Source organism: Cynocephalus volans, chromosome 4, assembly GCF_027409185.1.
Source record: "Cynocephalus volans isolate mCynVol1 chromosome 4, mCynVol1.pri, whole genome shotgun sequence".
NCBI classification, from domain to species: domain Eukaryota; kingdom Metazoa; phylum Chordata; class Mammalia; order Dermoptera; family Cynocephalidae; genus Cynocephalus; species Cynocephalus volans.
In genome coordinates, this window is record NC_084463.1 from 96,734,651 (window position 1) to 96,759,089 (window position 24,439).

Consider the following 24,439-nt stretch of genomic DNA (forward strand, 5'->3'; position numbering starts at 1 on the left):
TGGCCTCCAATGATATCCATGTCCTAATCCCTGGAACCCATGAATGTTACTTTATATGGCAAAAAGGACTCAGCGGATGTGATTAAATTAAAGACATTGAGATGGGGAGATTATCCAGGTGGGCAATAAATGCAATCACAATTGCCCTTATAAGAAGGAAGGGAGATTTTTTTTTTCTTTTCAAAGGGAGATTTGACTATAGAAAATAGATTGTGAGAATGGAAGCAAGAGGTTGGAGGAGTGTGAGGAAGGAGCCAAGGAATACAGGCAACTTCCAAAAGCTGAAAAAGGCAGGAAAATGGAGTCTCCTCTCAGAGCCTCCAGAAGGAACCAACCCTACTTTCGCCCAGTGAGATTGATTTTAGACTTCTCCTTTACAGAACTGTAAGAGAATAAATTTTTGTTGTTTCAAGCTACAAGTTTGTGGTAATTTGTTACAACAGCAATAGGAAACTAATGGAAGGTGCCTTTAAAACATCTAAGAGATGCCAGGTAGGCAGTTAGAGGTGAAAGCAAAGGGCTGGGACTGAGTATAGATTTGTGCATCATATTCACGTGGGTGACAGAGTATAAGTTTATATTAGGGGAGTGACACTGCCATCTACTCGCTCTACATCTTTCAGCAAAATATTTTACTTCTCTGACACATCGAGCATTTATTCTGTTCTGCCAGCATATCAAGAAATTTACATGCCTTCTCATTTAAACTTCACAACCACTTTATGAAGCAGAAATCATTTTTATCTCCTATTTACAAAAAAAGGAAACAGGTTTAGAGAGTTTAAATCTTGGATTTGTCCAAGATCACACAGCACAATGTGGAGTCAAGACTAATTCCATTGCATGTGTCTCAGCCCTTGTGCTCAGGTACCAACAGCACTGACACGATCTAGAATTTTGTTAGGGCTACTGAATCAGAATCTGAATTTTAACAAGATCCTTAGGTTATTTGTTCATTAAGTGTGAGAAGCACTACAAACTAGCCTGCCTCCAGGATGGGTTCCACTCAGGCAACTGCAGTGCCAAGAACCTACCTCAGAGTTCCAGAAACACAGAATGTTTTTCACTTCTGTATCTTTGCTCATGCCATTTTCCACCTGGCTCTAATACTCCAGTTCAGGCGTCCAGGTTGGGCGCCCCTGCAGTACTCTCAAGTGCTTTTCTGTGCTGTAACTCTCAGGTAACAATTCTGAGTCTCCTCCACTGGCACGGGAACGTCTCTACGGTAAGAAAGTTTTTTCTCACCTAGGTACCCCCAACGCCAGGCAAAATCAAGACTCAGAGCAGAAGACCAGCCATTATTTGAATGGAAGTATGAACTAGCAAATAAAACTCAATCGGTAGCCGCAAAGGCCTGCGCAGGCGCAGTGGAGCACTCTCAGGCCGGAGAGTCGGGAGAGATGATGAAAGCACGGTGGGCGGGAAGTTTAAATGCCTGAGCCCGGTCCTCCGGCTGGCTGAGCGGCTGGGCGCATGCGCGCGGCTCGCGGGCCGCACCTCAGAGGGCGTTCTCCGCATGCGCGGGAGCTGGGATTTGGCTCAACTTGGCCGGATGCGGGCGGTGCTGCAGCAATGGCGGCGCTCGGAGGTGCAACGGGTGGTGGAAATTGGTTTTCGGCTTTGGCGCTCGGGGTGACTCTCCTCAAATGCCTTCTCATCCCCACCTAGTAAGGGACCCGCATCGCCAGGGATTGGGCGGGGAAGCCCCGCGGTTGGGCAGGGCGGGAGACAAGTGTGGATATCCCTGGGTATGAGGAGGAAAGGGAACTTTAGGTCGTGTGGTCACCACCTCGCTCTTGCTAAGATTCCCACTCTGCCGATTGTTAACTTTACCTGTGAAATAGAACATATCACTGGCCAGCCGGGTTCAGGCCTGGCACTGTCTGACTTGCGACAAGTCACTCTAACGTTTCGGAGCCTCAGGCCCCTCATCCTTGATATGCAGATTAAAAACACTCACTTCTACCGTTCCTTCCAGCCAATATTATCAGCTGCCTATAGCACTAGGCACTGTTTTAAATCCGGAAGATGCAGTGGTGAGCAAGACATTTCTTGTCCTTGCTCTTAATGGAGTTGGTGGGGGCAGATAGACAAACAGTAAAGTTTCGGATTGTGATATCTATAAGGGAAATAGAGAGTGTCAGGGCTTTACTTCCCTTTTAGGAGGTGATGTTTGAGTTAAAATCCAAAGGATGAAAGAGACTAAGCAATGTGGAAAGCAATTCATGCATAGGGAAGAGTAAGTGCAAAGGTCCTGTGGTAGGAAAGAACTCAGAGCATTCTAGGAACAAAGAGTGGCCACTGTGGCTGAAGAGCAGTAAGGCAGGAGAAGAATGGCACAGGATGAGGTAGGCAGGGGCCAGATCACACAGGGTTATGAAGGCCATAGTCAGACTGTTGTGTGAAAAATGGATTCAGGGCCAAGACTGAAAGTATGGGAAGCAGGAAGCAACCACCAAATGGTGATGTGTGTACGATTTGTATTCAATATTAATATTAGCTTCTGCCTTCCCTTCATCCTGCCTCTTTTCTCTTTCCCCTCATACCTTTTCTCCCTTTCCTCCAGATTCCTTCACTTCCTAGTTTAGGGTTTGTATCCTTTTGATGATCTCTTGTTTGGCATGGGACAGCTCTATGTATAGAATGTACATCCATATTGATGTGTATATGTAACTATATAAACAATGAAATGTATATGTAGGTTCAGCAAAATGACTTACAGGGACTTGGGAAAAGAAGGGGTTGGTCACTTGAACTTTCTGCATAACTGAAAGCAAATAAGGAACATCTTTCCATTTTAAAAACAAATTAGAAAAACCTTTCTAAAATGTAGGAAATTCCTCACATCAGAATGAAAGGGATTTTTTTTTTTTTAACTGTAGGTCTGTGCATATAAAGTCTATTTCTTGATTTAGTTACTTCAGCCTAGAAATGTATCCTTGGAGTTGTTATTTTCAATACTGCTCTCAGTCCAGGATTAAGAAGGTATATAGTTGTAGTTAATGCTCTGCTTCTCAAACTGAGAACTCCTGGGATGTGAGAGGGAAGCTACAGGATAAAACCAAATGTATTCAACAAAATGTTTACTAACTTCTTTATTATGTACCAGGTACTGTGGCCAGGCATTAGAGGGGAGGACAAAATGGACATGACCCATAATCCTATGAAGAGTGTAGTTTAGGATGGATAACAGTTCCAGAAACAAATCAAAGTAAATATGTAATTACATAACTACAATCTGTGTAAAGTGTTATGAAGGAAAATAATAGGGTCCTATAAGGGGACTAACAAGAAGGATTTACTTTAGTTTGGGTATCAGGAATGTCTCTGAGGAGCGACGTATAATTGGAGGCCTAAAGTACGAGAGAGAGGGGGGTGCCATCTGTACAAAGAATATGGTGTGTGTATAGAACATATCTGAAAGAGAGTACTGTATGAACAAAGGCCCCATGGTGAGGAAAACTTGGCATATTTAGGTAATTAGAATAAGGCCAGCATATCTGGAATGTAATAAGCAACAGGGAGGGTAGCATGCAGGATGAAATTGGAAAGATAGGCTGGGTCCAAATCATGCAGGAGCTTATACAGCTAGTATGAAAAGTTTGGATTTTATTCTAAGTTCAGTGGAAAGTGTTTGCATTTATAAAGTATTTCTTTGGCTGCTGTATAACTGATTGGAGTAGGCAGAAGTAGAATTAGGAAGGCTGTTTAGGGGCATGTTGAAAAAATCCAGGTGAGGGACAGTGGTAAGTTGGACATTGAAGACAGAAATAGACAAATTGAAAATTTATTTTGGAGAAAGAGATCATGACACTATCTTGAGGTCAGGAAGGATTCCTAGAGAAAATGACAGCTAACCTGGAGACATTTGGTGGTTTAAAAGCCACAGCTGTGGAGTCAGATTGTCTAGGTTGGAATCTGGCTCTGCCGCTCAACTGGCTGCATGACTTAGGGCAAGCTACTTAACTTCTCTAAGCCTCACCTCCCCCATCTGTAAAATGGTAAAAGTTACAGTACCTACCCTATAGGGGTAGGGAGTGTTCCAGGCAGAGGGAAAAGGTGAATGGGCAAGATCAAACAAAGATCTTATGAGCTATGTTAAAATGTGAGATGACATTTGTGATTTGGGTGCGATGTTATGGAGGGATTAAAGAAGGGCCAGAGTGAATATGGGAAGTTCAGTTAGGAAACTATCATAGGACAAGTAAGAGATGATGGTAGTTTTTTAAATATAATTTTTTTTAATTGAATCAGAATTGATTATACATATTTTTGGGATTCAATATTGACATATGTTGATCAAATCAATATTACTTGCATATATATTGTTACAAATCGTTCTTATTCTTTATGCCCCTTGTCCAATCTCTCCCCAACCCCTTCTCTCTTCCTGCTCCCACCTCTGATAACCCTAGATTTCTTCTCCCCTTCTAAAAGAGTAATGGTTACTCTGTTGATTTGTTGCTTAGATGATCTGTCCCATGCCGAGACATGTGATCAGGTCCCCCAATATTATCATAGAGCAAATTCTTCTCTTGTCTCTATGGAATGGGCTTTGTGGATAGAGACATCTTCTTTTCTTTGGTCTCTGCCGGTGACTCTTCTTGTGTCAATGCACTCCAATAGCTGGTGGACCATCTGCATGGTGGTTCTGATGTCTAGCCACTTTTGTGGCAGCTGTGGTTACAGTGGTAGCTGTGGTGGGCCACCCACATGGAGGTGATGTTTTTGGCATGCTCCTTGGCACTGGTGGTGTGCCTGGTTGTTGGGGGGTATGGTCCCCAGCCCGATGCCCTGGGTCTCCTGGTGGGCCCAAGATGCTGGTGGTATGCCTGGGCTGGAGCTAATTTTTTGTCCTTTGCTTACTTCTAAAATGGGGGAACTTCCTGTGGGAACCAGTACTTGAGCTCCATGGTTGAGCTAAATTGATGCTTTGCTGCTGATTACCTAGGGAAGGCTTTTTGTGTAGCTCAGGGTTTAATAGTTGACCTTAATAGGTACTTCTGGCTCTCCAGGGACCTGGTGCACCTGGGTTGTATAGAAACTCTGATCTGGGCCTGAGTCTTTTCATCAAACTGCACCCCATGCAATTCTATACTCCTGCCCAGTCTCCTCTGAGTGTTCCTGCACTGATTGGGGGGCAGATCGGCTGTCCTTGTTGTGTCCCAGTGTTCTCCCAGTGGGCCCTTCTCCCCTACCGTCGAAGCTCCAAACACTTCCTATGGGACAGGCCCTGTGCTGGTCCCTTGCGATGACTCACTGGCCTCTGATTGGCTCCTTTTTTCAGTTGTTCTGGCTCCTCGCTCCTGTGTGGGTCCTTGGGAACCCTATTAGTGGTCTTGCTGTCCTGAGGACTACCAAGGCCCTCTTCTCCCCTGCTGCCTTCAAGCAGCTCCATTCAAAGGGCACAGCTGCGGCTTCTGCCGGCTCCTGCTCTGCGTGCTCAACAGCTCCAGCTTTAAAGCAGCCGCAGCCCGAAACGCTCCGAGCAGTTTTTTCTTTCTCTTATCATGGTTTCTCCCACCTTCATGAACTCTGTAGGTCTCTCCTCCTCTTCCTCTGAGCTCTAGTGGCCCCAGCTTGGCTGTTGTTATATTTTTATAGTTGTAAATTGGTTGATTTGTGCGAGAGAGTGACGTTGGGGACTGTCTATTCTGCCATCTTGACAGGAACTCTAAATGTAATTTTTTAGAAAAGAAAATAGTTGCTTACTATTAGCATTATGTATCTAGTCTTAGTTTTGCATTTATTTTCAAATACCATTTCCAGAAGTTAAAATTACTTTTACTCTTCTTATTCAATAATTAGGGGAAAAAATGGCTGATACTACAAAATCCCCTCCCTCCTGCTTTGGTTTAGATTTTTCTAAATGTCATTATAAATATTCATGTGTAACACCTCATTTGTGTGTCAGCATTGAAAAAGGAAGTATTCTATAGGGAATACCACAGGTAAGAGATTTTAATCATTTTATTAGATATCTTTAAAAATCTTTTATTGTAAACTTCCCTGCTTTAAACTGTAGACTGAATGAAATTAAGCCTTCTCTTAGAGAGTCATGGCAATAATTATAAATCAACAGTCTTTTCTGCATACGTCTTTACACCTACTACCTTCTAGTAATAGTGAAGTATAAGAGTGCCTATGGAGTCTTGTACTGTCATTCATATGTTCATTTAATCCATCCACTGACATGTTCATTTATTCATTTGTCCATCCATTAATTCAGCAAACATTTCTTAAGTACCTGCTATGTTTCAGGCACTATAGTAGACACAGAACACGAAAGTGAGGTACATAGTCTTTCTCTCATATTGCTCACAGTCCAAACGGGAAACCAATGAGGCTTCTGGTTACAAAAGCTTATCTCTTCTCAAGAGTTCACTAAAATGGTGTTAAAGTAATATAAATTAGGTATAAACCTAATAAAAGATATCAGTGTATGAGAGTTCAACAAGGTCTTTGAAAACAGGTGGAGGAATGGTAACGGCTTTAGCAAGGCAAAGGAACCTTTATCTCAGCATGCTTGTAGAGGAGGATAAACAAGAAAAGACTTTATATGCCTTGCAGAAGCCTAAAGGGGTTCAAGACTTCAATATATGGGACTCAAAACTGGGAAATTGATTGACAATCAATATGCATTAAAAAAAAAAAAAGAAGAAAGAAAGAAAGATCTGCTGTCCCATAATGCCAGCAACTGGCATCTATTCCCCTTAAAGGTGAGGTTTCCTCTCTGAGAAAATTAAGTAGGAGTATCTCCAGACTCAGAGGTACCAGGTTCTGTGGAAGGCAGAAGTAAGGCAAAGGGCAGAAAATTCAGATTAATGGGAAATCTACACAGAGTGGTTAATCATCCTTCTCACCCCATGTTCTACCTCATCCCTCTACCCTCAGGTCAAGAGTGCAAGCAGCAAATCAGGTTTATTCTCTGGAGAAACTGAAACACCCCCCAGAGAAAAGACCTTTACCATCTTTTGGGGGTCTCCTAATGAAACTCTCCGCTCTATACCTGGTCAGCACAAAGTGAAGTCTCCAACAGTTTCTAACAGGAAGGAACTAAATAGCAAGAACAGCCAAAAAAAAAAACTGAAGGAAATTAATATAGTGCAACTAATAAAAGAAAATGTCTTCTAACTCCGTGAAATCTTCTGAATGCTATCTTCAGAGAGCCAAAAGATATATCTTAAAAATAGAACAGATGCTATTTTTAATAGAACAGAAACAGGAATAATCAGAGAAGAGTACTTACAAATAGAAAACATTGTCAAAATTAAAATAAAAAGGATAAATTGGGCTGACTGGTTAGCTCAGTTAGAGTGTCGTGTTGATAAACCAAGGTCAAGGGTTTGGATCCCTGTACCCGCCAGCTGCTCCTTCCCCCCCGAAAATTGTATAAAAAGGATAAATTGAGTAAGTCTTCCAAAAATGTGAGAGAAAAGATAAGAATTTGAAGTTCAATCTAGGATATCTAGCATCCTACTAATAAAAGTTGCAGAAAAAGAAAACAGAGGGGAGGAGATTAACAAATAAATAATAAAATTTTCCAGAGCTGAAAGACGCTTGAGTGCCCAGCATAATGAATGAAAAAAAAAAAAAAATCCCCACCCAAGACATAAATCACTAGACATTTCAGACTGCTAGGGATAGAAAGAAGAAACTTCCAGAGATGAAGGTAAAATCATAAAGGAATGAGCCTTCTCAACATCAACATTTCATACTAAAAACCAATGGAGCAAGCTTTCAAAATTCCAAGTAAAATTTTCAACCTAGAATTCTATACCCAGTCAAGTATAATATATTCGAAGCACAAATCATAAATGTAGAGCTCACTAAATTTTTGCAAAGTGGATGCATCTGTAAATAGCATCTAGATAAAGTAGAATACTATTAGAAGCTACTCATGACTCCAGTGAATCCCTTCCCCACCCCACCAACAGTATTGGCATTCTGACTTTTAACTCCATAGGTTAAATTTTGCCTATTTTGAGTTTTATGCAAATAGTATCATACAACATATTCCCTTGGGTATGGCTTCTTTCACTCAACATTGTTTGTATGTTGTTGCATGTAATTATAGTTTGTTCATTCTTGTCACAATACAGCAGAAGATCTCAAACTTTTTGGTCAGGATCCCTTTAGCCCTTAAAAGTCATTGAGGACCCTGTGGGCTGTATAGTAGGTATTTATCATTTTAGAAATTAAAACTGAGAAATCATTAAAGCACAATAATATACAAGCACAAATTCCATTAGTCGTCAGAGTGACAACATCACATTATGTAGCCTCTGGAACATCACTGTATACTCATGAGAGAATGAGAATGAAAAAAGGGCAAATTACATCTGAGTATTATTATGAAAATAGTTTTGTCCTCCCTCCAAGGATCTCCCTGGGAGTCCCTGGATCACACTTTGAGAACTGCTGTCCTATAGTAGTCCATGAATATACCCATAATTTATTTAGCTGTTCTACTGTTCATGGACATTTGGATTATCTCTACTGTTTGCCTATTGCAAATAGTGCTGCTTTAGACACTCTTATATAGTACATATCTTAGGTGAACATATGTATTCATTTCTGTTGGATATATACCTAGAAGTGGAATTGCTGGGCCATTATTTCAGTTTTGAGTAGTTATTTTGAGGAATCTGTAGGATATTCAGGTGAGACTGTCAGCAGGAAGTTGGAGATGTCAGTCTCTAGAACTTGGGAAAGAGAACAAGCTTGTATATTGCAATTTGGGAGTCATCATTATATGTTTGATAGTGGAAGCAAAAGGTATGAATAAGATTGTCCAGAGCACAGTAAGTTGTATAAAATGAGGACCAAAAATTGAACCTAGGGGAACATCAGCATTTACCGGATGAATATAGGAAGGAAAAGCTGTGATTGAAACTGAGAAGCAAAAGGTATGAATAAGATTGTCCAGAGCACAGTAAGTTGTATAAAATGAGGACCAAAAATTGAACCTAGGGGAACATCAGCATTTACCGGATGAATATAGGAAGGAAAAGCTGTGATTGAAACTGAGAAGGGGTTGGCTAGGAGTCTTAGGAGAAAGTTGTCACAGTGGAAATGTCATGTAAAACATCGCAAAGTGTCAGCTGGGTTTTCCTGTGAGACTCATTGTTGACTTGGGTGAGTGGTTATCCATCAAGAATGTGTTGAGCCCATTCATGTGTCGGGTACAGCAAAAGACAAAAAATTTCTACTAAAGTTGAGAGATACTTGCATATATTTACATATAGTGACAGGGAGAACTTGGAGACATGGGAAAGGCATGGCAAGGGCCTTTTTTCATCTTCTCTGTCAGGTGAACTCCAACTCACCCTTGAAGATCCAGCTTGTATGTGAAGCCTTTTCCAGATAATGCATTTTGTTGGAATTGTTTGTGAGCAAGAGTAGGTCACTAATGGGCTGGCCAGTTACAGTGGCTGTTTGGAGCACGTTGTAATAGCAATATCAAGGGTTTGGTTCCCCATACTGGCCAGCCACCAAAAAAAAGGAGGTCACTTCTGGGGCCTGGGGTCCTCCCTTAAGAAAATGTATGGGGATTAGTTCAGTTGGTTAGAGCGCAGCCTTGTAATGACAATGTCATGGATTCGGCTCCCATACCAGCCAGCCACCAAAAAAAAAAAAAAAAAGAAAGAAAAAGAAAAAGTATTGACTTTTTGTCAGCTTTTTAAATAGCTAAGACCCTTTGTAGTGACTTCTAGATCCCCCAACAACTTTCCAGAAGGAAGTCTGACCTCCACGTAAGTGAGGTATTTCAGAATTATGTAATGCCTATTTGTGTCCTTAGGAAAGTGAGCTGTGACTGTGTAGGGGGTTCTGTCCATTTAAAAGCATAATTATGGAAATTAGAAATTGATAAATGTTGCATAATCTCATTATTGATCTAATTGCTTCGAGTAGCCATTCCACAGATTTTGAAGTACACCGAAACTGGCTTGCTATCACTCACAGTTTGCCAATATCACAGTGGTATTATGAGGTAAGTTTTATTTTGACCTTTTTGGTTATTGGTTTTTTTTTTAAGATGGTGTGTGAAACTATGTAAACATTATTGATATTAAAACAGCTTTCCTGGGCCGAGCCCGTGGCGCACTCGGTAGAGTGCTGCGCTGGGAGCGCGGCGACGCTCCCGCCGCGGGTTCGGATCCTATATAGGAATGACCAGTGCACTCACTGGCTGAGTGCCGGTCACGAAAAAAAGACAAAAAAAAAAAAAACCAGCTTTCCATGCAATCATGGGTCTAATTAGTCTTTATAAAAATTGTGTTCTTTCCCCAATTCTGCCCTCTGACATAAGTGAGAGGGCAGAATTGGGGAAAGAACACAATTTTGAAGTAAGGGGACTCTGACACCTGTTCCCTAATAGTGTCAGAATCCCCTTACTTCAAAATGAGTTTCCCAGTCTATAAATTGGGAATTATAATATCTGACACACTCTTTTTGAAAGAACATTGGATTGGAAAAGAGAAAAAATTGGATTCTAGGCCTGGCTTTGTCACTAACTAGTTAGCTAGTCAGAGAAAAGATACTTCATTTCTCTGTGCCTTAGTTTTTCATCTGGCACATGGGTATTTAGAATGAATCCTTCCTAAGATCTTGTCTATATCCCTAACATTTTGTGTTTTTATGAGCAAAGAAATGAACAAATGTGATGTGTAGGCATCGGGTAGTGTATAAATCATTCTCACCAATTATTATTTATAAAAACCATGTCTGTATTTTCATTTCCAGTATGAATTACTAAATTGTATGTTACACTTCATGAAAAATAGACTTTACCTCAGAAATGTCTTGATCAAAATCAGCACTCTGCTGTCAGGGAGATATTTTTTAAGACAAGTTTTCTGTGAATTTGTTGTTGCTTTTTGTTTTTTTTGGCTGAGTCAGAATAGTCCTTTGTACTGAGAAAGCTTAAGAACAATTGTCCCCTTCAGTGACTAAGTTCATTCTCACATATAACATTATAAATATTTCATAGGAATGCTAAGGAACTTTAAGTGATTAATGTGAAATATTTCAATTTGCATGTATGTGTACCAACTAGAAGACTAATATGTGGTCTAGTGGTCAAGAGTTGGGGCTATAGTTTCAGACTATCTGGGTTTGACTTTCAACTCTGCCACTTACTGGCCATGCTGGGTGACCATGGGCAATCTGCTTGACCTCTCATAGACTCAATGTCCCCAATTATGAAATGATAATAAATAATTATTAAGATGAAATGGACATAATATACATGAAGCACTTAGCACAGTGCTTGAAACAAAAGTGCTCAGTAGACATTATTAAGAGTTATTAATAATTAGCATTATTAATATAATATGTTGGTATTTATTATAATCAGCCTATAAATGAAAAGGCAGTCTCCTGTCTTGCCATTTCTCCCTTTCTCTCTGACTGTTCCTTTGTCTCCTTTGCTAACTCTTCTTCATCTACACACCCCTTAAAAAGCTGGTACTCTCTGGGATTCTATTTGTGTCCTTTTCTCTTTTAATTCTATGATACTTTTCGTGTGTTTTCTCATTACTCCTATAACTTTCATTACTACCTGTTATCTTAGGACTCCTAAAACTATTTAAGTCAGAGGTGTCTCCGATGTCTGTTTTAGTTTATTTTTTATCTTTGGCAGCTGGCTCTGTTTGTTTTCGATAGAAGAGGTTTATATAAAAGAGATTTGGAGGTATACTTCCTTGTTCTTCCTGCCCTCCTCAACGATAACAACAACAACAAAACCACATGGTTGGCGAGGAGGTTCATAGTAGGAGATGAGGCAGAAGAGGTGTATCCAATCAGATCAAGTAGGGTTTTTATGCCATATTTGGAGAGTGGACATGTGGAGATTGGATTGCTTTGTGGAGCCTACCTTATCTGTGATTTTATCTTTTTCCTCTGGCCTCAAATTGGATTGGTCGACTGGTTGAGAAAGACACCAAAAAAGTCCCTTAATAAATATTTGTTGGATGAATACATTTGTTTTGAATCTTCTTATGTGCAGGTTGGATGTTTCAATATTTGAAAAAATAGCTCTGTTGTAGTAGCTTCCTGAGCTAATGGATTTGGAGTCAGGAGACCCAGATTTGAGTCCCATCTTTACCTCCTCTTAGTTAAGTGACTGAACTGTTCACTTGGGAGGAAATATTAGCTAAAAGTTTCCCTGGCTTCCCAAAAGCTGTTTAGGTAAAAGAGTGGCCCCAGATGGAAATCCTTGAGATCAAGAGGGCCTTCTAGGCCTAGTTTGCAAAGTCTTTGTGTGTGGGGGGGTGGTACACAGAGACCCTCTGAGAAGTGTGGGATGATTGGGAATAGCAGAGGAAGAACAAGGACACTTTATTTTAGAAAAATGGCCTTATTTCAGGCAGCACCCCAATTCTTTTAATGCTTCCTGTTCCCCATTTTAAAAATATATAAATATGTCAGTAAAATAAAGTAGGAAAAATTTTTAGGCTTCAATAAAATAATGGCTCTTTAAGGGTAGAATGAACTCTAACTTTTAAAGTTGAAGTTGGGAGCTGGCCAGTTAGCTCAGTTGGTTAGAGCACAGCTTTATAACCTCAAGGTCACAGGTTTGGATGCCCATACTGGCAAGCCACCAAAAAATAAATTAAATTTAAAGTTTAAAAAATAAATAAAATCGAAGCTGGAAAGTACAGATGTTAGTGAAGTATAAACTGATGTTGAATTTCTTAGAATTACATGAACAAGAATTTAAAAACTGTCTTTTGACTGTCCATATCTTAGTAAAGAATTATCTTTGAGCATTTTCTACCCAATATATCTTTATTTATAGATTATAAAGTCACTGCTCTATTAATATCCTATTAAAAATAGAAATTTAAAAGTAGAGTTTCTAATTTTTCTTTCCACAATTCAGTGGCTTGTCATGTTTACACCTCACATTAGAGACTTGGGATTAGAGAGGAAGTTTTTCATTAAGTAAGATTTAATGGGTGGTTTCACAGCCAGAGTGCCCTAGACAGAGAGCTCCTGGGTTTGTCTTAGGTCATGTAAGCTTCTGGATTTTATACATTTGGGGGACTAAGCAGGCTACTTCTTCTTAGGACCTACGGTTGTCATTCATCATCATAAGAAACAAGAGAGCTAACAAGTAGTTTGTCTGAGTCTCTCTCACCTCATTTTATATCACAGAAAGACCCTAAACAGTAGTATCTGTGGGCCTACTTAGTACCCAGTGAACCCATAGTGCACTTCCAGAGAGAGAGGAGTTTTCCATGGAAAAGAGCAACAAATACAGTGTAGGGAGATTATGATTACTGTTTCAGCTCTTTCAGGTGCAAGGCCTAGGTTTAATTTTAGGGACATCCTACAATAATAGTAATAATTTTTTAAATGATGATAAAAACAGTATTTATTGATAGTTTGTATCTAGTTCAATACTATATATATTGTATTTTACACATATGTATAAAATGAAATACAATGACCCATGAGTATTATAACCATCCTTGTTGTATAGATAAGAAAACCAAGACTTAGGAGAAATCTAACAAAGTATAATATTCTATGATAACAGCCAGCTGCCAAAAAAAAAAAAAAAAAAGTCTGTGTGTATACACATATATTAAATATTCTAAAGTTTGTATATTTTTCATGTTTATTTTCATTTACTCATTAATGACTGTTCATTTAATTAATGATCAGGCACTTACTGAATGCTCAGGATACAAAATGACAAAGGGTGGTTTGTACTCTCAAGGATCTCATAACCTAGTGAAACAAAAGATAAGTAGCGTTTTGTGTAGCATTTTGTTGTTTATAAATATATTTCGTATGTATTATCTCAGTTAACCTTCATAATACCTTATGTTACAAATAGAGAAATTGAGTCTCTGGTACAGAACTTGAACCCAAGCAGGTGAGTCATTTGTTATGTTGTAGCTCCCTTTTGTATTGAGATGAGTAGAACCATGTCATGACCAAGTTTATTATTTCAAGGTTTCAGATTAATTTCCTTTAAAGTATAGTTGACTCTATTTAAGGAAATTGAAGACCATATTAAGTAACTTGTAAGACAGGTTTTAGTGTTCTGCTCAGGCTTACATAGAAATTGCTCTATTAATGTAGGGCGTATTTTAAATGTGATTTCATTTTATTATGCTTTTTGAAAGGCCAGAAAAAGAAAAATTTTAAATCTTTACACCACCTTTTTTTATTCAGTTACTTAGGATATGTTTTATCGTCCATTTTTATCACAGGCAACTTCAGAGTGGACCTTGGATTACCCCCCTTTTTTTGCATGGTTGGAGTATGTGCTGTCACATGTTGCCAAATATTTTGATCAAGAGATGCTGAATGTCCATAATCTGAATTACTCCAGCCCACAGACCATACTTTTCCAGAGATTTTCCGTCATTTTTACAGATGCACTCTTTGTGTATGCTGTCCACGAGTAAGTCTGGGGAATGTCATTTTGTGTGGAAGGTGTTAGGAAATACTATAGCATTAAATAGTATTAACTTATTCCTAATGTAGGGGAAACAAAGTTCATATAATAGCAAATGCTAGACTAATGAAAAACTGTGCTGTGCTTTAAACTACATGAGTATTTACAGTAAGCAATGTAGCTGAATCTTTTGGAAGAATGGGGATAAGGTGGGGTTATAAGTTAGAGGCAGAACAAGAGATTGTAAATGCTGCGAATTTAAGTAGAGTTCCAGGGACATTTCTCCCACCTAGAATAGCTCCATATGCTTTTCTTTCCTTCCTTTCAGCAGCCCCCCAAAGGCTTCTGTGACCTGCCCAGTTCTTTAGGATACACATTCATATACACAGTACATGCACACTCGTGCACACATATTCATTGTGCTAATGACCGAAGTCTGTGCTTACGGAGCTTACGTTCCCATAAAGTCAGAAATCTTAGTCCTTTTAGTTGTTTCTAGATTCTTTCCTTCATGAATACTCTTCATTATTTTAAGTTATGTTTATGTTTTGTATTTTTATGTTTTACATCTTTTACTTAAAAATTCATTTTAAGTAGTTGAATACACATATACAGAATGTCTTGCACAGTGACTTCCAAGTATTAAGTTTTCACTTAATGTTGGTTTCCATTTTGTCCTAAGCCTGCAGTTGTGATCATGACAGAGCAGTAACTGGTATCTATTCAGTGACCCTTGTCATAAATGGATTGTTTTTATCAGGAAAAGAGTCTCTTGAGAATGTCTTAACCCCTGCTCATTCTCATTGAGTAACTCCTGTTTGACACCCTAACTTTCAGTCTATTTATAACCTAGCAAGAGTTGGAAGGGAAGGTGATTTGTAGTACACTTCTTTTAACTCAAAATGTTTGAATTCAAGCTCTTAGGGAAAGTGTATGAGCAGAAAGGGAAAAGGAGTAGAATCCATTTCCACCTGCAAAGTAGATGGAGCAGTTACTAAGACTGTTGAAATCTATGTGCCAGTTCCTAGAACCAGGCACTATGTATACATTAAAATTTAATTTTCTCAATTACTCTATAAGGTTATTATCTCTATTCATGAGGAAACTGAGTCTCCCTGGGGGAAAAGTAGGATACCTTTGCTAGTCCCTCTTTAATTGACTCTATTATTTGTTTTAGATTTCTTTGCTTTTAGAATTTGCCAATATTCAAATGTAACACATTTTAAACATATTATTTTTATAGAATAATACATCATCACTGTCAAAATGGGAAAGCGCACACACAGCAAAGATGACCCACATTCCCCCACCTTTAGTTACCACTATTAACATTTTGATGCATATTATTCAGTCTTTTCTGTGTCTGAATATAATTTTTATGAAATAAAAATGATATCAGACTGTTTTGTCACCTGCTGTTGGCACTTAATAATATATCTCAATATTTAAATAACATACATTTTTACATAGATTTTTTTTGTTTGTTTCTTCAACAGTCAGGAACGGCAAGTTTGCAGCTCTGTTCTTAATTTGGCTGGTATGAAGATATGTAATTTAGAGTACTAAATCACGCTGGTCTATATTTTTTACTCATAAGGGCAGAAATAGCATGTGCCCTCTCAATTTTCAAAATCCTTACTTTTGGGGCTGGCCCATTAGCTGAGTTGGTTAGAGGGCAGTGCTGATAGCAGTAAGGTACAGGGTTCGATCCTCGTACAAGCCAGCCACCAAAAAAAAACCCTAAAAACCAGCCAACCTAAAACCCAAAAGTAAGGATTTTTTTTTTGGCAGTTGGCTAGCACAGGGATGGAACCCTAGACCTTGGTGTTATCACCACCATGCCTTAACCAGCTGAGATAACTGGTTTTTATTTTTAGTTTTGTAAAATGAGGACTTTGTTTCAGATCAGCATAGCTGAGAAAGGGAATTGAAACTGGCCCTGAAGTCTTTGTTTTAGCTGCCACCTTTTTAAGAAATCAAGACTGGTATGAACAGTTTGTCAGGAATGGCTAATAAAATATATCATAATGTACTCTGAAGAAGTATTGTGATGTTTTAATGAATATCAGAGTTGTTTCTGTTTCTTTCCTGGTGTTTCAATGTAGGTGCTGTAAATGCATTGATGGGAAAAAAGCAAGTAAAGAACTTACAGAGAAGCCAAAGTTTATTCTATCGGTATTACTGCTGTGGAACTTCGGGTTGTTAATTGTGGACCGTATCCTTGATATTCTGTGTGCTATTCCCTTACTTATTCCGATATATGCTAATGTAAGTTTCTTTCTATAATGATGACTGTGAAATGTGAGCTGCTTTTTAAAAAGTGTGGGGTAAGTATGTGGGCTCTTATCAGCACCGCACTCTCCTGAGTGAGCCACGGGCCGGCCCGTATGTGGGCTCTTAAAACTGTGGTCTCTGCCCAACTTTACTGGACTTTGATTGTTAAAGCACTTTGTCCCAGAAAGTTAGTGGCAGTATGTGAGAACCATTTAAACCATCAGTAAAACAATATAATGAGATTTGTTAACTGTCTTTAGATTAATACATATATATTAAATAGTTTTATCATATATTATTCTAAATACATTCAGTAGGAAAGGGCATATTACAATGTTGCATGTGGGAATAGTAAGGCCTGCATGCTTTTCTACCATTTTGGCTTACAACATGTGAACAGGCAAAGTTCTTAAATTTAAAGGATTTGAATGTAATTAAAATCCTAATGATACAAGCCTAATATTTTTCGATTTTCATAGAGGTAGCCTGATGTGGAGGAGAACACCCAGACTTTGGTTTCAGTCTGACTTGGACTCAGATCTTAGTTACATAGCTGTAGGGCCATGGGTAGATTAACATCTTGTGAGTCTTAATTTTCTTATCTCTAAACTATCTCAAAAGAAGATAATTCTAACTACCTCACAGGTTCGTAGTGAAGCTTAATAATAGACTTGTGTACATACTGTAAACAATAGAGTCCAAGGGAGTACATGCTAGTGACCTACAGTAGCTGTTAGGTCTCTTCCTTTCTCATTCCTCTTTCTAAAAGAACGAAACAAAACAAAAACTTCTTGCCCCTTAGCTGCTGGACATTTAAGGTAGAAAAAACATGGGCAAGTTTTCAGTTTTTCTTCTTAAACATAAGTTTTAGTTAAAGAGTTTGTCCAGGATTTGACTTTGTTTACAGAAAGCACATTTTTGAAAAGTCCAAACTAGTAGTAATATTTTTGTCTTCAATTTACCTATTAAGAAAGAAACAAAAACAAAACAAAGAAGAAAAAACAAAAGCATTTGCAATTTCTTTCTCTTTTTTTTGGCAGCGGCTGGCCAGTATGGGGATCCAGACCCTTGACCTTGGTGTTACAAGGCAGCACACTACATTTACAATTTCTATATTCAATGGACTGGCACAATTCATTATGATTTTGGTATCTTCTGTTGCCTTTCCTTGACATTAAGTCCAGATATTCATTTCCAGTACAATGGTTTTTTATTTGGATTAATGCTACTCTCCATTGCACGATTATTTCAGGTAAACACAAGATTATATTTTTTTCCCCTTCAGTTTTTAGCTTGTGAAGGCAACAGTGTTGTGGGTGATAGGTAAATTTATTTGACCAACTGTTTTGAGTTGCCAAGTGCTATAGATAGTTTTATTGGATATTTCTCACAAATTCCATCTCCTCTTTTGACAATAATTATCTTCATTCTACAGATGACAAAATTATACTCTAAAAACTTATTAGAGTGTGGCAGGCCTGAATTAAACTTTAGTTTTATGTAAATGTATGTAAGAATGAAATCATTTATGCAAGAATGAAATCTCCAGCAGTTTTTATAATGTAATAATTATGATGACAGTGCTTTACCATCAGAAGCAGGTAGTATAGTGTAATGGAAAATATGAATTTAGATGTGTGACTTAAAGGTGACTGAAATGCATTGGCTGCTTTAGATTAGATACATTACATATAATATCTTACTGAGTAAACCTCACAAACATTCTGTGAAGTTGTTATAATTATTATCCTCCTTTTATAGAGGAGGAAATCAGAAATTCAGATTTCTGGGTCACCCTTCTGAATCAAAATCTCTGAGTGTTTAGGACTCTAAGGAATTTTGATACATGTCAGGTTTGGGAACCATTAACCAAAGGCAAGTCATTTAACCCTTGGCTTCAGTTTTCTCGTCTATAAAAAGAGATTTACCCTTACATTCTTATTTGTAAAATGGGGGTACCTACCTCACAGGGACTTCGGAAAGATCAAATTGGATAATCTGTTTTAAAGCTCTTTGTCAACTGTAAATGTCTGGATAAACTTTTTTTCTCCTTTACTCATTAAAAGCCACATAGTGCTTGGAAGATAATTAGTATTTAATGAATGACTGTTGGATGGTTGTTGAATAAATGAACTAAAATTTGACTATAGAATCAGTTAGACCTTAATCTGGATCTTAAATAAGTAATAAACTTGGGGAAGAGAGATGTGGAAGCATCCCATTCCTATTCCTAACCAACCCTCTCCTAGAGCACACCTAATAAGGAACCTCACCTTTCGTGGTCCCTTTGGTAGTTTCCCCTGCTGAACATCAGGACTGTTATCTCATTTGATCCTTCCAAAATTCCTGTGAAGTAGGTAGAATTCAGATTTCTTTAGTTGTAGTCAAGTCATTTTCGTTTTTTTAATCAGAATACCTTTAGCTCTCCTAGGTAGTTTGTTAGGATCAAGTGCTATACCTGGTGTCTTCAGCCTGATAGCACTGGTAAGTTACCTGATCTGTAACATTATTTAAATGTTCTTTTAGTAGCATAGCATCATATGTATCCATTCATACTCTCATTCCCAGCTTCTCTTTGGAAATCAACTCCAGCTATCATAAAACTGTAAGGGGTAATTAAATTCTGGGCTCTAACTCCTTAGGCAGAATTTGTAGTATTTTGTTACTAAGGATATAGCCTATATATCAGCATCAGGCTTAGTACTTCATACATATTTGTTGAAATTAATGAATTTGTGAACCAACTAGACTCAGTATATAAGCTAGTTGGAATTGCTTGTGTTCTCATACTGCCTGTAGAATATTTACCTTGAATTTTTAAAGCTTTTTATTATAGAAAATTTAAATCATACAGAAATAGAGAGAATAGCATGGTAGTCTGCACACACACACACACACACACACACACACACAGAGGATTATTTAAAAAAAACCAGACATGATGTTTCATTTGTTTTCAGACTATATCTTTAAAAATAGGTATTGTCTGGCCAGCTGCCAAAAAATAAAATAAAATAATAAATAAATAAAAATATGTATTGTTTTTCTATTTTTTAATAAACTTTTTTTAGAATAATTTTAGCTTTACAAAAAAGTTGTGAAAATAGTAAGAGAGTTCCTGTACCCTTCACCCATTTTCCCCTAATGTCACCATCTTACATAACCATGGTACATTCAACAAGACTAAGAAACTAAATTGGTACATTCGAATTTCACCAGTTTTTTCACTATCCTTTTTCTCTTCTAGGATCCAATCCAGGATACTACATTACTGCATTTCATTTATCCTGAATTTTAAAGTGATATTTCCTTTTAAATCTCCTAGAAAAGGCATATGGAAGGAGCATTTCTCTTTGCTGTTCTCCTACATTTCAAGCACATCTATCTCTATGTAGCACCAGCTTATGGTGTATATCTGCTACGATCTTACTGTTTCACTGCAAATAAACCAGGCAAGTTTTAGTGATAATACCAAAACTGTTTTTTGTTTTCTTCTTACTGTGTTGAGTTGGTGGTTTGCTTGATAAGAGAGTTTTATGATATATCTCAGCTACTGATCCTATAAACTCTTTATCCATTCCAACTTTTCTCTGCTCTTGCCACATCATAAAGATTGGGGGCTGGCCAGTTAGCTCACTTGGGAGGGTATGGTGCTGATGACACCAAGTTCAAAGATTCAGATCCCATTATCGTCTAGCTGCGAAACAAACAAATAAACAAAAAGATTGGTATACTATCAGGGGATACTTCTAATTTTAGTACATGGTATAGGTTATGGCCTTCCATGCTCCTGGTTAATGATAATGTTCCTTTCCTGTAGATGGGTCTATCCGATGGAACAGTTTCAGCTTTGTCCGTGTTATATCCCTGGGACTAGTTGTTTTCCTAGTTTCTGCTCTTTCATTGGGTCCGTTCCTAGCCCTGGTAAGCGTTTTTTGTTGTTTTTTTTAAATAAAGTAATACATGTTTTTTGCTTTTTAGAAAAAAGTAATAAAGCCAGGAATATATGAAAAAATTAAAAGCTATTTCTTTCTTATTCCTCCTACCCAGTATGACTCTCCAAAAATAGGGTGGTATTATTTCAAACATTTTTATGCATATTCAAATATGTATATGTTTAACTAGGCGTTAGACAAACATAGACACACAGAATTGATTCTCATTATTTGTGGATTCTGTATTTGCAAATTTACTTACTTGCTAAAATTTATTTGTAACCCCCAAAATCAATTATTTTGCAGTCTTTCACAGACAGCAAACATTCTGAAGTGCCTAGAAAGTAATAGATGTTCAAATGTTTTTCTTTTCTCCCCTTCTTCCCTACCCTGAAATAAACTAATCAATTTTAATTCCAAATAAAACTGAAAAGCACCACATCTTTTGTAGTCTTCCCTACAATTGATTAGTTGCTCCAGGAGACTTGGATAAGCTACAGTCTGTACTCTCCTTTGTACCTTGTAAACTCAATATTATACTTATGTCATAATCGTGTGGACTGATATTCAAAGTATTTTTATGTATCTCGTCCCACTGGACAGTTGAAAAGGTTAGACAAAAAGAGATTCCGTGAGGGCCAGCCCGTGGCTCACTCGGGAGAGTGGTGCTGATAACACCAAGGCCACGGGTTCGGATCCCTATATAGGGATGACTGGTTAGCTCACTTGGGAGAGTGTGGTGCTGACAACACCAAGTCAAGGGTTAAGATCCTCTTACCGGTCATCTTTTTTTAAAAAAAGAGGTTCTATGAACTGCTCAGGATCATACAAGTACTTTTTTGAAGGAACAAAGACTGGAACCCAGACCTCATAACTTTATACACACTATGCCAGAGAAAATTCCCTAGTTCTCCTTTTGAGTTTGGGAAAGATTGACAACTGTTTAATCAGTTTCATTTCTCTTTTTAACAGAACCAACTGCCTCAAGTCTTTTCTCGACTCTTTCCTTTCAAGCGAGGCCTCTGCCATGCGTATTGGGCTCCAAACTTCTGGGCTTTGTACAACGCTTTGGACAAAGTGCTGTCTGTTATTGGTATGGTACCTTTTTACTTAGACTATGAATATTGAAAGGACTAATCACATCGAGAAATAGAAAAACCTTTGTGTTTTGAATGTGGCTGAATTGTTTGCTCTCTAGTCCTGCATTTCAGCTCTCAGGATGAACAGGAGAGAGCAGTTTTGGGGACTGAGGCTTTAGTGCAGTAAACAGACTGCATTCCTTATAAAAGCTCCTTGTGGTAATGAGGTTGTTCTTTCCTTGGGGAAAAAAAATTAGACAATTTTTAAAGGTAAGTTCTGCATTAAGTAAAACATTATTCAGCAGAGTTAACCCTACTTTTGTACTTAAATATATGAAAAAGCAAGAAAGAAGAATATGTAAGTTGTGACTCTGGGTATTAAACCACTAAAGTGATAACTGTGCATTTTAGCATGAGATGAGAAGAAATGAAAAGCTATGCTTTTTAAGTTTGGATTGTAATGAAAAATAATTTATGCCTTGAGATTGTTCTCCTAAAAATAACTCACTTTAGAATAACTCAACAGTCTCTTATTTGTGAATAGAGCCTAGCTTGGTGGGAAAATGGCAGGATCAAGAGCAGTGATCAGCAGACTTTTTCTGTAATAGTAAATATTTAAGCCTCTGCAGTCCACACACAGTGTTTTTGTTTTTTTGTTTATAACCCTTTTAAAATGTAAAAACCATTCATAGCTTTAGTGTTGTGCAAAAACAGGTGACAGGCTGGATTTGGCCTTTGGGCTATATAGTTTGTTGACTCCTGATCTAGAGTCTGATGACTTGGTTTGGAGGCTCATCTCCAAAAATTGCTGGCTGTGTGTCACTGACCATTCATTTGATTCCTCTATTCTTACTCTCCTCCCTATGCTAGGGGGCTACTGTTCTTATGCAGCATGTTGTGAGGAACAAAATGAAGAGTAAAGAAGTGCTGGGTTATCAGTAGCAGGGACTTTGGAGCCAGACAGACCTGAGTTTAGTTCTACCATGTATTAGTTGTGTGACTTCAGGCAAGTTACTCCATCTCTCTGTGCCTCAGGGGGCTAAAAGTAATGGCTACAAAGCCCTTGGCACATGGTAGATGCTAAATGCCTATTGGCTGTTATTACTGCTTTTGATATGAACTATAGAAAGTCATAATGTTATATTATCCCTCACTCACTGTGAATCCAGCCTTTGTGTACATGGCATTCTTACAAAGTAATTTCTTTTTTGTGTTTTTTGTTTTTAATTTTTATTGAATCATAATTGATTATACATATTTTGGGGGCTCATGTGTTGATCAAATCAACACTACTTGTGTATATATTGTTACAAATCATAATTATTCTTTATGCCCCTTGTCCAATCTCTCCCCAACCCCTTCTCCCTCCCCTCTTCCAACTCTGATAACCCTAGATTTCTTCTCTCCTTCTAAAAGAGTAATGATTACTCTGTTAATTTGTTGCCTAGATGATCTGTCCAATGCTGAGAGGTGTGTTCAGGTCCCCCAGTATTATCATAGAGCAGATGCTTCTTCTGTCTCTCTGGAATGGGCTTTGTGGAGAGAGACATTCTCTTCTTTTCTTTGGTCTCTGCTGCTGACTCCTTGTGTCAATACACTTCAGTGACTGGCAGACCATCTGCATGGTGGTTGTGGCATCTAGCTGCTTTCGCGGCAGCAGTGGTTATTGTGGTGGCTATGGTGGGCCACCCACATGGAGGTGATATTTTTGGCATGCTTCTTACCTAGTAGTTGGTGGCTTCCAGATCCATGCCTCAGGACCCCATGTGAGCCCTGAGGCATTGACGGTGTGCTGGGTTATGGGAGGGAGCCTGGTCCCTCAGATTCATGCCTCAGGACCCTGGGCAGGCCCCAATGGGTACTCTGTTTTTTCTTTCAGTTCTATGTTGGATTATTTGCTGTTCCCACTACTTAGACTCTGCACTGGAACCAATTTGTTGTCCTTTGCTTACTTCGAAAGTGGGGGAACTTCCTGTGGGGACCAGGACTTGAGCTCTGTGGTTGAGCTAAATTGCTGCTTTGCTGCTGATTTCCTGGGGAAGGCTTTTTGTGCAGCTCAGGTTTTAATGGTTTACTTTATAGGTACTTCCAGATTTAGTGAAATCTGCTGCACCTGGGTTGTGTAGAAACACTGGTCTGGGCCTGAGTCTTTTCATCAAACTGCACCCCATGCAATTGTGTATTCCTGACCAGTCTCCTCTGAGTGGTCCTACACTGATAGGAGTGCAGATCAGCTGTCCTTGCTGTGCCCCAGTGTTCTCCTGGTGGGCCTGTCTCCCCTACCGCCTGTGCTCCGAACACTTCCCATGGGATGGGCTGTGCTCTGGTCCCTTGCAGTGACTCACCGGCCTCTGAGTGGCTCCTTTTTTTCATTTGTTGTGGCTCCTCGGTGCTATGTAGGTCCATGGGAACCCTATTAGTGGTCTTGCTGGCATAGGGGCCACCAAGGCCCTTTTCTTCTCTGCCACCTCCAAGCAACTTCATCCAAAGGGCACAGTTGTGGCTTTTGCAAGCTCCTGCTCCACGCACTCAGCAGCTCCAGCCTGGAAACAGCCAGGATTTCAAATGGTCGGAGCCATTTTTTCTTTCTCTCATCGTAGCTTCTCTCACCTTCATGTACTCCATAGGTCTCTCCTCCTCTACCCCTGAGCTGTAGCGGCCTAGCTTGGCTGTTGTTGCTTTTTAATAGTTATAAATTAGCTGATTTGTGGGAGAGAGTGACACTGGGGACCGTC

The 24,439-nt window shown here is 38.7% G+C and overlaps 1 protein-coding gene across 5 annotated transcripts in view; it reads left to right on the forward strand.

Annotated features, from left to right (window-relative positions):
* The first annotated feature begins 1,560 nt into the window (after positions 1-1,560).
* ALG8 (ALG8 alpha-1,3-glucosyltransferase) overlaps positions 1,561-24,439 on the forward strand; it is a 30,616-nt gene continuing 7,737 nt past the window's right edge. For 2 of the 5 annotated variants that reach the window (XM_063093282.1, XM_063093279.1), the window contains exons 1-8: positions 1,573-1,667; positions 9,916-9,994; positions 14,229-14,422; positions 16,522-16,631; positions 17,875-17,942; positions 20,016-20,142; positions 20,511-20,614; positions 21,598-21,718. In XM_063093282.1, coding sequence (XP_062949352.1) covers positions 1,573-1,667; positions 9,916-9,994; positions 14,229-14,422; positions 16,522-16,631; positions 17,875-17,942; positions 20,016-20,142; positions 20,511-20,614; positions 21,598-21,718 — 898 coding nt within the window. Of the gene's footprint in view, positions 1,668-9,915; positions 9,995-14,228; positions 14,423-16,521; positions 16,632-17,874; positions 17,943-20,015; positions 20,143-20,510; positions 20,615-21,597; positions 21,719-24,439 lie in introns of all 5 variants that reach the window. The other 3 variants (XM_063093281.1, XM_063093283.1, XM_063093278.1) reach the window with 3 other exon arrangements.